This window comes from Patagioenas fasciata, chromosome 4, assembly GCF_037038585.1.
Source record: "Patagioenas fasciata isolate bPatFas1 chromosome 4, bPatFas1.hap1, whole genome shotgun sequence".
NCBI classification, from domain to species: domain Eukaryota; kingdom Metazoa; phylum Chordata; class Aves; order Columbiformes; family Columbidae; genus Patagioenas; species Patagioenas fasciata.
The window spans coordinates 30,325,256-30,337,877 of NC_092523.1; the positions used below are offsets into that span (position 1 = coordinate 30,325,256).

Sequence of the window (12,622 nt, forward strand, 5' to 3'; positions counted from 1 at the left end):
CTTGCTATAATACATATTTTGCCTACTTAAGAGAAATATAATCACGTATGGATATTAACATTGCAGAGTTAAAAGATTTTCCTAATGAGATTATTATAAATATTAATTTATCCTTCAGCTTGTTACCAAATCATTAGCTACAATTACACTTCAACGTGTGTATATTCAGTAATACTCAGTTGTCGTTTCATTTATATTTTCAGACAATCACATTCCCTTGGAAGAAACACAAAATCACTTTAAAGTTATTACAGTTAATGATACTGGAGCAGGAAAACACTGGAGTGATAATGAAGTCAGAGCTCTGATAAACATATGGTCAGATGAAAAGATACAACAAATGCTTGAAGGGGCCACAAGAAATAAAGAAATATTTGAGGAAATTGCCAGAAGGTTAATGAAACGTGGCATAGACAGAGACTGGAAACAATGTCGCACAAAGTACAAGAACCTGAAGTATGAATACCGGGCACTGCAGAAGGAAAATGAGCATCTTGGTAATCCCAGGAGAAAAATGAGATTTTATGATGAAGTTGACTGTATCTTAAGAAGACAGCCTCTTGGTCCCTCGAGCTGGGGATGTGAAAGTTCAAGCCTCCTATCAGGTACTAAAAACTTCAGTGATGAGATAAAATGTGTAAAATGAAACTTGAAGTTGTTTGTTGACCCATGCTGTAGGAGGCAATATGTGGTCAGAATGGGGAGGGAAAATAATTGAGGAACCTGTACCTGCACAGTTAAGTAGGCAATACTCTGTGAATGGAAGTGGTCTTTGGAGGAGTTTAGAAGGGAAAATGTTAACAAAAGTGAAAACATCTGAAGTGTTCAGTGTTATTGGAGAATCTTTGTGTTCTTGGAAGTTTAAGTGAGATATGGTGAAATGGTGTAGTAAAGGTCACAGGTTTTAGAGGAGATCAAGCAGGTGTGTGGAGTCTTACGGACAGGGAGTTGCAAGCCCATACCAGTTAGAACTGCAGAAATCTGTAACAATCAAGCGAAGTACAAGGTCTCCAAAAAAGCAGACTTCATTAATTCAATTCACAGCACAATCAAAAGAGATAAAAGTCGAGGGCAGTGATGTTTATTTGAGCATCTATAATAATTTTATTAATTTTGCTAAAGCAGAATCAGTTTTCTAAATAGAGTTGGCTTCTACTTTAGTACCAACAGACTTCTGATGTAGGAACCACACAGCCAACCTTCTGTCTGTTGTAAGGGTGCTCATGACAGGACAACTGCTCCAGCTCTCAGAGGCACCTGCCCTTACCCCAGGCAGATCAGATGCTCTTGCAGAATGAACTTAACCACTGCATCTTAAAGCTCAGTGTTATGGTAAAGCAGAACTAATTATGATTTTTCTCAATATGTTAGATAATTTGTAACATCACAAATGTTAGTTGAGGACTGGAACCATTTCTGCAGCAGAGGCCAAATGGACAGCTTGAGCAGAAACAGGAGCCATGCTAAAGCCAGCTGTCCTCACTCATGAGCTATAATGTGGTGTCCAACAGTAGTGCTGTTAGCTGTGGCTGGAATGACATCCACACAGTCATGGGATGACACCACTGCTGCTCACCTGCCTCATTCTAGTGCTTGGTCACATTCTTGAGACACACGTTTTCTTCCAAATCCAAAACGTGAAGATATTACTACTCATTTCTGCTCTCTGTGAATGGAATTTGTCAACACCAAGAATTTTAGAGCCAACCTGGCTGTTTTACATTTTAGCATGCTAGAAAAGGACTGTGTAATCTGTGCTGATGCAGGAGACAGGAAAACAATAACCTTTCAGAAAAGAAGCTTTAGTTATTAAGCTGCTCGAGGCATGTGCCAAGTAAATGTGTCTCCACCCTGATTTTGTGGGCCAGCCCAGCACCTAACTTTTCTAGAAGTTTTTCATTGCTCCAGGTCACTTGTCCCAATGCATTTGCTTTTGTAGTATAAAGCTTTTTGGTGTGTGACTGACTGTGCTTTGAGAATCTTTGCAAAATACTTAGTCACTTTGCCTTTCTCTTGAAGTTTCAGTGAGAGATGCTACAGGAAATACAGGATCCTTTGGTATCAAGAGAAAAACATGGAATGATGGTAAGAGCCTCTGACTTTTTAAAGCATCTATACACTGCTGTTGAATTAGATTCCAGATTCTAGTTTCCAGTACTCAGTGAAAAAAAAAAAAAAAAAAAAAAAAATTCCTAGAACTTCATGCCAAGCTCCAAATGAGCATTCTTCTCTCACCCTCAACAATCTGCAAAAGAAGAGTCCTGATAAAAATGTGGGCCTAAGAAAAACTGCAACATCTTTGTTTCGGTCCTCATCCCTGATATAAATGAGGTAAACATCAGAAAATACGTCTTTGATTTATAAGAATCAAGTACAAGGAAAAGATAAAAATATTTTTTAAAAGACGTCTTAATTACCTGTGTTGCTCAGAGGAAAATAGGGACAATATCACAGTCATTGCTGTGGTTTCCTCATATTGTACCATGTGTCAGCAAATTAGGGGAAAAATTACATGTTTAGACATGTAATTTCTAGCATGGTGTGCAAGAGAAAACAGGTTAAGACATCTATTCCAAAGAGAAGATACAGTGTAGAATCACTGAGAGAAAAAAATGAAGGTATGGATAGGAATATGCGGCATGTAGTCTGATATAGGAAAGGTCAGGAGCTGGTTTTCTTCCTGGCAGAATTGTCAGGCCCTAAATAAAAAGTCCAACAATGAAGGATGATAAACTTAAGTTTTTTAGGAGGCTCCCCCCTATTTTTAATACTAAAATTATGTCTTGTCTATAGATGAGCACAGATCTGAACACCACATTTCTGATTTCAGCCTGCACAGCACACCATCACAAACTGTACTAACAGGACTAACTCTATGTGATTAAATATACTTTCATTTATTGCCCATTAGATAAGTACGTCTTGCAGAAGGCAGTAGCTAGGCAAAACTGAAAGTTTCAAGTATGACTGAATTTCACAAGGTCAGCTTCATTCCATTGTTATACAATGACCCTTACACAACATCAGGCAACACCTGCCAAGAGTGTAACAGAAGAACAGCATTAAGGGAATGCAGAATGTGCTAAATATCCATGTCAGCAGTTCACTGACTTGTGCCCTCTAACTACATACTTTGCTTTTGTCCACAGAGGTGTCACCTGTTCCACTTAAGAAAAGTGCTTCTGAAAACACCATACTTGACTTCCAAAAACTATTAACAGAGAGAGTGCACACAGTAACAGAAGGCAAAAAGTTACTGTTAGAAAGGCTTTGTAAGCAGGAAGAAATGCAAGACCTCAGCAGAACACAGCTGTATGCTGATCCAGCTGCCATACAACAGGTTGGTTCACTGAACTTTCTGCCAAATTAGCATGCAAAGAGATTCTCTCAGATAGTAAGAAATTAAATAGACTTACTTATGAGTGTCGGTCACCTACATGAATATATGGTTGCTCCCCTTTAATTTATTCACCTTCCATGATTTAAATTAAACAAGGTATTATACTGGATGATCAGGTAGTGAGGTGGACTGTGAACTGGCTGAAGGAAAGAAGCCAGGGTCATGGTGGAGCGGAGTCTAGTTGGAGGCCTCTATCTAGTGGAGTCCCTCAGGGGTCGGTACAGGGACCAGTACTATTCAATATATTAATCAACAACTTGGATGAGGGACTAGAGTGTGCTATCAGCAAGTTTGCTGATGACACCAAGCCGGGAGGAGTGGCTGACACGCCAAAAGGCTGTGCTGCCATCCAGCGAGACCTGGACAGGCTGGAGAGTTGGGCGGGAAAAAATTTAATGGAATATAACAAGGGCAAGTGTGGAGTCTTGCATCTGGGTAGGAACAACCCCAGGTTCCAGTATAAGTTAGGGAATGACCTGTTGGAGAGCAGTGTAGGGGAAAGGGACCTGGGGGTCCAGGTGGACAGCAGGATGACCATGAGCCAGCACTGCCTTTGTGGCCAGGAAGGCCAATGGCATCCTGGGGTGTATTAGAAGGAGGGTGGTCAGTAGGTTGAGAGAGGTTCTCCTCCCCCTCTACTCTGCCCTGGTGAGACCACACCTGGAATATTGTGTCCAGTTCTGGGCCCCTCAGTTCAAGAAGGACAGGGAACTGCTGGAGAGAGTCTAGCGCAGGGCAACAGAGAAGATCAAGGGAGTGGAGCATCTCCCTTACGAGGAAAGGCTGAGGGAGCTGCGTCTCTTTAGCCTGGAGGAGACTGAGGGGTGACCTCATGAATGTTTATAAATATGTAAAGGGTGAGTCTCACAAGGATGGAGCCAGGCTCTTCTCAGTGACAACCAATGACAGGACAAGGGGCAATGGGTACAAACTGGAACACAGGAGGTTCCACTTAAATACAAGAAGAAACTTCTTCTCAGTGAGGGTGACAGAACACTGGAACAGGCTGCCCAGGGAGGTTGTGGAGTCTCCTTCTCTGGAGACATTCAAAACCTGCCTGGACGCCTTCCTGTGTAACCTCATCTAGGTGTTCCTGCTCCAGCAGGGGGATTGGACTAGATGATCTTTCGAGGTCCTTTCCAATCCCTAACATTCTGTGATTCTGTAAAGTATGAGTTCCCATCATAATCCTTAACTATGAGCTTTTAGCAGTGATGTCAGCTAGTCTAATAAAAGATATAACTTCTGCCTACATGCCTTGGCTCACCTGCATCCCACAATTAATAGGTTTAATTAGAAGAAAATAACACTTTGACTGTTCAAAGAAAACATATACAGTTAAAATTTCATCCCATCATTTCCAGTTACCATCTCCATGACCTTCCTGGCAAGTCAGTCCTCTGCAATTAACCAAACAGTTGAAGCCATAAGAGAACGTCTTTTTGTTTAAGCAAGGCGGGTGGGGAAACCACAACTTCTTTTATCCAGTTACCCTCCTGCTAGCCTCACCACCTGCCTGTGCTGGGGTGGGGGGCCATCCCTACCTGCCCGCTGAAGGTATGGTGCTGTGCAGCAATGAACTGGAGAACTCAATGAGCCAGAAAGAAAGTACACAAAGTTGATGCTCATCTAGACACGGCAGGTATGGGTTCTGGTATGTGTTCTGTACTGAGCAAGGGGTCTGCCTTGTCCAGTAACCAAATGAAGTACAAAAAACATAAAAACAGCGGAGGGAACAATGACATAGTGACAAATACCATGCCATAACTAACCATTACTCTGCAAAATTGTACTAGCCACTACTGCATTTTCTGATTGTGTCAGTACTCTATAACCCATACTGCCTGCAAGGCATGCATTTCCAGGGTTTTCCTTTCAGTGTATTAAAGCAAAACAACTCATTTCTGGATCTCAGTCATTTTTGGGCATAGACTCAAAGCTAGGGCAGTTCTGGGCACACACAAGGGCACAGCTGAAGTCAAACAGTCAAGTCCTTACTGCAACAGCCAGCACGTTTTTTTTATACACAGAGGCCTAAATTCCACCCAAGTCCCTCTTCACAAAATCTTACACAGAAGATATTACTGGATATAGTGCTTTGTTGCCTGCTCTATGATTAATTATTTACATCATTGAACTCGCATCTATTATATTACTTGCATGCAGAACTGCTGTCCTTGGTAGGCAAACAAAGCATCTGTCCCTGCCATCATGGCACAGTCAGGTATCCTTCTAGAACACGCTGAGCCAGCTGAAGACCTCGCCATTCTTAGCAGCACTAAATTCACAGGTTACTCCTTCCACGTGTGAGCTAGAAAAATGTGTGATCCAACCCTAATTAACTCTAGCACATGTAAATGGTTTAGTTCACTTTAAATTTAAATTAAGGTTTTAAAATAACTGTACTGAAAATAATGTGGATAACTTACCCGTTCTGCGTTACCTGCTCTGTTCCATGAGTGCAAGGCTGAAACTGCACAAAGCAGCTGAAGCTGATTTGATAACTCATTGCAACAAGATCCCATTTTCTATATGTCTACTCTGAGCAACCTGATGCTTGCTGGATCATCTATATAGTTCAGCTCACTAACATGACACAAGACTAGCCCAGCTGATGGAAAAAAAGAAGTGATTTTCTGTGTAGTTAGTGAGTTGAAGCAACCCAGCAAGTTCTCAGATGTGCCAGCCCTAACACTGAGATGAAAGGTTGTTTTTGTTGCAGTGTGACTACCTGACCTGAGGGAGGCAGTTGGCACTGCAAAGATGGCAAATTTCACATAAAATTCTGAGTGATGCATAAGGATCCCCATCTTTCAAAAACTTTGCTGTCATTCAGTACGATGTCCCCCAAAAAACTTTCTCTTCTTCCAGAAAATAAAAAAATAAGGACTTATTTTATTCATTAAAATAAGCAAATCTTTAAAGAAATATGCATCTGGTTTTAAATGCTGTTGTTCAGGTGAGAACTGCACAAAAGCACTGAAGCAAAGGACTGTTTAAGTTCTTAGTAGGTCAGAGCAGAGAATCGCAGAGCACACTTGCAGTCTCTACTTGGAAACTGTTCATATCAACACTAGAGGGTAGACGCAAAGCAATAACTGACAGAAAAGTAAGAACGCAAGCAGCTTTCCAAGTAAAAGGGTTTTTTTTCCTCATAAAACTTACCAGGGAGCAGGATTTACCTGACAGACCAATGTGCAAAGAGGGTGGACCTCCCTTTGTGTGGGATTCCACTTCTATTCTGTTTTGCAACTGCAAAGCATAGCTTGCATTTTGTAATTGCTTTGTCAGAAAGCTATGTCCTTCTTGCCTGCTGTTCACATTTATTTTTGAAGATGTCAAGTGCATGGGGCATTTGCATCATCTAATATATATGTTTTTATTTATACAGATAACAATTTACTTGAATATGTATGATGCTGAAATAGATTGATCAAAGTGGCATCAAGACAACCTTTATTCACTGCAGTTGTAGTTACGATTCTGCATGACTTTTTGCTTAGAGACAACAGGAATGTGGCACATTTAGAACTGCGGTTGTCCAGAGCTATAGTCTGTTTCCTTTTGACAGCATCTCCCATGGTAGTGACAATGGGCTAAACAGAACAGCAACTGCTAGAGCGAAGGATTTATCAAAAAAAGTCCCTTCAAAAATAGCATTAGTTAATCCAACTCATCCTTCCAGTGTTATTTTTATATCCACTTGTGCTGTGGCTCTACTCTGACCACACCTTTACATTCATCACAGCCACACAAGTTTTAGTCTAGGCACACTTCTGGGCAAGTTAAATGGAACTTGAGACACCATCTGACACATGCTTAAATTGTTATGCATGAGAGCACTACGGTGAGATAAAAAGGGTTTGGGAGGAGAGGCCTTCTCAGACATAGATCCACAACATGGTTCCTTTTAGCAGAAAGGCCAGACCAAGTTGTTTCCATTTATCTGCTCCAGGGAATCTTAATATAAATTAAATCATGAAAATGATCCATCGTAAGAATAAAAACTAACACCAAGTAATAATGGCAAAAGTAGTTATCCTGTAAAAAAAAAAAAAAAAACAAAACAAAAAACTTTGCTCTTCTCCGTCCTCAAATATCTGCACTGTTGCACTGTTAGCAGGGGTCCATTCCCATTACTGTGAGGGCAAATCTTTCTCCTCCCCAGTTTGCAAATGGTGACACTGAAATTTTTGAGGTTTGGCAGATAGTGGAGCAATCACCACTCTGATCTATGTTAAAAAGCTCCATTATTCTCTAAAGCACACCTATTCACTGAGATGAATGCATCACTTTACACCTCTTTGATAGGGCTGTTACCCTGGAAAATCCTCTGAATGCCCCATTTAGATGGTTTCCCGGTAGACCAAACTATATTTGGGCCAAGGGAGTGGAAAATGAGCTTCAGGGATCAGAGATGTTTACATTGTTGGTGGATCCACATGCACTATCGCCATCACTGTTGGATTAAAGACTCTCCCTCCAGACTCTCACCCTTTGTTTATTCTCCTGCAGCAAGGTCTCCTGTGTGTTGGCACAAGCACTCAGGTGGCCAAGTGGTTAACCAACTGACAGAGCTGATTTAAATTAAAAATAACCTAATAAAAAGCCTCTCCAAACAACCCCGATTTTTTAGGTTCAAGACAAGCAGTGTGAGACACGACAGAAAGAGCAGCCAGGACAGTTTATTTGAACTGAACTACCTAGCATGAACCTCCTGTACTGCGTACAATCCTCCCTCCATCCATTAGGCTCAAATTTAACGCATGGGAAAATAAGCCAACAGAGCAATCCCATGAAAATTACTGGAGAGCTGTATCATGCCTACATGGATGACTTAACTACAGGCCATATGAACAGTCTCACCCTAGCCCTATGGCTAGGTCAATGTAATGGAAAGCCTGTTGGCCACAATAAACATAATGGCTGTCTCTGAAACGTCCTCTTGTATATACATTTTGGCACTTCCCTCCTGATTTTTTCCACTCCTTCTTACATTATCTCATTCCAGTCGGTCACTCCACATCCAGAGATAAGAGCTAAGACCAAACTGCATTTTGTGACATGTACATCTAAGAGATTTGAACTTGGATGGAATGGAAATCTGGATTATCTTCACTTTCCAAAACCGAGCATGCAGGAACCTGAGCCCTGCAGGAAGTTACGTAAAACAACCAAAACAGCTCTCTGCAGCAAAAAGTTCTCATTCCTCCTCTCTTCCTGCAGGAGTAATCTTTGTGGCTTTTTGTAATTATACTGGGCTGTCAGCAGCTAGTAGCACAGAATGGCTTAAAAACGTACACCAAGATAGAACTAAGTGTTCTATATCCACATTCAGTAAGTGTCTCTGAAATACTCAGGAATGTGTTACCAGCACATACAACATGAATGTTCGGGTAAAACAGCATACAGATTCAGTCACTAGCTAGACAAACATGTTACCCAGTATATTCCATGGGGAATTTACATAGAAATATGGTTAATTGCGTAATTTGGCATTTAGACAATTAAAACATTTAACACTGCAGTTCTTGCATCTGGGGATGGGGGACCTGCTGAAGCCATAATGGGTTCTTGAGATGTAATGAAGAGGTACATGTTGCAAACCAAATTATCAGGATAATTATCTGTAGCATATCCACATTCCTCAGAAATTTCCCATCCAAATACTATTGCAACATCAAGATTTTTGTTTGAAAGATTCACAGTGTAAGATAGGATACCAATAGCTTGTTAAATAGCCTTAAAAAAAAAATCTATCTTGTACCGAAGATGATGTATGTAAAGTGTAGATAAACACTGTCATTCTCCTATATTGAGTGTAGGTATTTGGAAGAATGGTTAATGGGAAGCAACCAGTAATTTTACTAGATTGAAAGAGAAGTAAAAATTCTTAACTTAGACTGGTGATTATTCTGTTGTGTGGGTTTCAACACTGGACAATAACAGGGAAAGTGTCAAAAAAGCATGCTGGCCAAGCCTCCACTCTCTGTTTACTTTGATTCTCATAACAAATTCTATACATAGACCCAGCTGAGTTGGGACAAGGAGTATTACCTGACTTAACAGGACTTCCACCTGTACAGAAGAAGCCTTTAAAGACCTTTGCTAAAAATCAGTACAAAGCTGGATACATGCAGGTTTCAGTACACAGTATTACTGCCAAAAATACCTTCCATGCAATTTTGCAAAAAGTTAACAGAAATCACACATGTTCCAAGTTTAACTTCGCAAATTTGTCCGGGTCAAGGACTCAAATGACGTTTAATAGATTTGTAACTCAAAGTACTCCTCCTCCCTCCCTCACCGCCCCCAAGAAAGTCCTCTCCTTACCAATATCCTCTGACTTTATTTTGGCCTGCTGTCAGTGGATTTTGCAGTGACTCTGTTCCCTGGCTTACAAACTGTAAAGATAATTTAGAATATCCACTTTTAAGCCTTGTTAGTGTTGATGCTGGAGTAACAGCATTAGCTTTAGCAGCTTTAAAGTTTCAAACATAAGGAGAATTCATTGCTAACATAGCTGCAAAATGTGTTAAAACTAGATGAAAATAACTTTCAAATGGTCTTAAATTGATACAATGTTCTTAAGCACGTGGAAGGCCTTGATTAACCTGTGAGTAGGAATATACTGTTTTTCATTTTAATTCACAGCTCACCATTATAAAGTAAAAGTAAATTAAAACCCATGTTCTAACTTCTGCTACAAAGTAATACAAATTTAAGCCTCAATCATCTAGCAGCTGCATTTTAATTAAAAAACGAAACAACCATGGGACTTTTAAAGTTGTTCCTTATGTCAAGATAGCAAAATTCCAACTCTCTCTTTTGTCTTTCATGATGTACCTAATTGTGGGCCCACTCAAGAGCCTTGCTTACAATTACACACCTGATTTTTCAGGCAGAACAGTTTCAGTGAAGCAAAGAGCACCACCCAAACACATGCTGTTGAATACACACTTAAATATTTTGGTGACTTGATCCAGTGCATGGAGTTTCAAGTTTTCGGTTACAAACATCTTTACTGAAGTAAATATCTTCAGTGCTGTAATATCACTGTAATAACACTGTAATACAAACTATCATCTAATTTTAGGCAATTTATGAAAAATGGCAAAGTCGTTCACATTGCTGCAACCAACTGTATCAGAACATGAAACGCAAGGAATTTATGCTGCATGTTTTTTTGTGGCATGTAACAAATACTCTGGATCTTTATGGACACAGATAAGATTTCAAATATTAGAAATTATAATATGTTCCCCAACAGCTGCCTCTTCTTTGTGGATAAGCCATCTCGAAAATTTGGTTTGATACAATGCCATGCTTGAATATTCTGGGTTTTTTAAATCTAAGATGAATCAATGGCCAAATTGTGTAATTTGATTATTGCACAAGACTATTTTGCATATAAAAGTACATGAAGCCAGTACTCATTACCTAGACATCCTAATTTGAAGGCAGGTTTAAGGACTGTATTTTCTAGTGGTCAGTCAAATTTCTGTTAGTCACTCAGGCCTGACTGGGGCTGCCCATTAATATTTACCATACCTCTCTTTCATATTTACTTATTTTTAGAGGAACATGGTTGAGAGACATCTTTTAGTTTTCAAGTTTAAAGGAATGGGCTTAATGAAATTTCCTGATACAGTTAATGCTAAATCTTAATTCTGGTTTTCAAGAGACATTAAAAAAAAAAAAAAAGAAAAATAGATGTTATCCTGTTATTTCCTGATAGGGATGATACCTTTTCCACACCTCACTGTAGGAAAAATGCAAAAAGGTTAGAGAGAAACTTTAAAGATGGAAATGGGAACATTAACATTTCAGCTATTTAATATAATGTTAGTAAGTGCTTGCAAAGGTATACCTAATTGAACAGACTTCCACTTTATGGATGCAATAATGCCTCTAAGAAAGGGTCCCTTAAAATGTTTGACAATTATTGAGGCAGAAAATCAGAATCAGAGGTAGTTCATGTACACCATTAGATGTGTAACTTCCTGTGGAACTTGTGAATTGCTTACGGTTTCAATTACAACATTAGTATTACTGTCTGCAGTTGTGTCCTACACAGGGGGACTTGTCAAGTGCCCATAAGAAAAAAAAGGAAAAAAAAAACAAGAAAAACAAAACAAAACAAAAAACAAAACCAAGAAAAAAGTGTATGGGAAAACCATTAAATGAGGTTGCAATTAAAATTGAGATAATAAGCTGCAAAGTAATGAAAATACATCAGTCATTTTATTTCCAACTAAGAAACTCCAGGTCCATCTGTGTAAGCACAAATGAGGTAAGATTTTGCCAGCCTCCTCAAAGAAAAATGCCATGACCTAAAATGAGACTATTGATTACTTGTCTTTGTTACTTGGATTTTGCAGCTCTATCATTCCCAATAAAAACATCTTTGATGGACACTGGCAAACATATATCTTTGATGGACACTGGCAAACATATATTTTGTTTATTAATACGTCTGCAACCCAAAGAAAATTATTAGTATATCAGAGTAATGTAGGGAGATGCAGCATTTTACCAGTAAAATTACATGAAACTCAGCTGTACTAAACAGAAAATCTCAATGTGAACAATTTTCTATTGTTGGTCCAAAAAAAGTTCAGAGCATCCTTTACAGGTCTGTGACCTCAAAAATATAAAGAATATATCATAGAATCTCATTTTATCTATTCAGTGAGTGTGTAGAGAAGCCCACCTCCCCAGCCTGTCAGGAATGTGATTGTTTAGCTCACTTTTTGCAAATGCAAAGTTAAGCATAATATATAGGTATTTATACTATAGAAGCCTAACATATACTAAAAAACTAGCATGTTGGTGTTTGGCTGTGCATGTGTTCCCACAAGGCAGAGAATACCTTCCTGGCACCCCTAAAAAAATGATTGGCATATGTCAGTGCATAACATAATTACTTTGAATACCAAACAGAAGCAGAACCCAAATTTCATTTTGCAGCTCCGCATCCACACAGATCACAGTGAATCCAGTCAGTTTTAGATCACCATAGACGGCCGGTAGAAAATAAGTTTTATTATATTATGGTGATTAATCCAAACAGTTATGGCTCGTAGGGGCCTAAAAATGCCTGAGAACCACTTCGTTTCAGTAGTGTCGATCGGTGCGAGTTACACTTTGCGTATCCCGAGTAACGCCGCGAATACCGGCGGGGCCTCGCCGCGACTCCGGCAGGGGGTCGGCGCCCATGTG

General features: G+C 39.7%; 2 protein-coding genes across 4 annotated transcripts in view; one reads left to right on the plus strand and one right to left on the minus strand.

The window, feature by feature from the left end:
* PPAT (phosphoribosyl pyrophosphate amidotransferase) overlaps positions 1–12,622 on the minus strand; it is a 49,064-nt gene that overhangs the window by 35,788 nt on the left and 654 nt on the right. The gene's annotated exons all lie outside the window — the stretch shown is intronic.
* The window catches only part of PAICS (phosphoribosylaminoimidazole carboxylase and phosphoribosylaminoimidazolesuccinocarboxamide synthase), a 59,955-nt gene that overhangs the window by 34,975 nt on the left and 12,358 nt on the right, over positions 1–12,622 (plus strand). For all 3 annotated transcript variants that reach the window (XM_071807525.1, XM_065836154.2, XM_065836155.2), the window contains 3 exons: positions 204–605; positions 2,020–2,085; positions 3,150–3,340. In XM_071807525.1, coding sequence (XP_071663626.1) covers positions 204–605; positions 2,020–2,085; positions 3,150–3,340 — 659 coding nt within the window. The remainder of the gene's footprint in view (positions 1–203; positions 606–2,019; positions 2,086–3,149; positions 3,341–12,622) is intronic.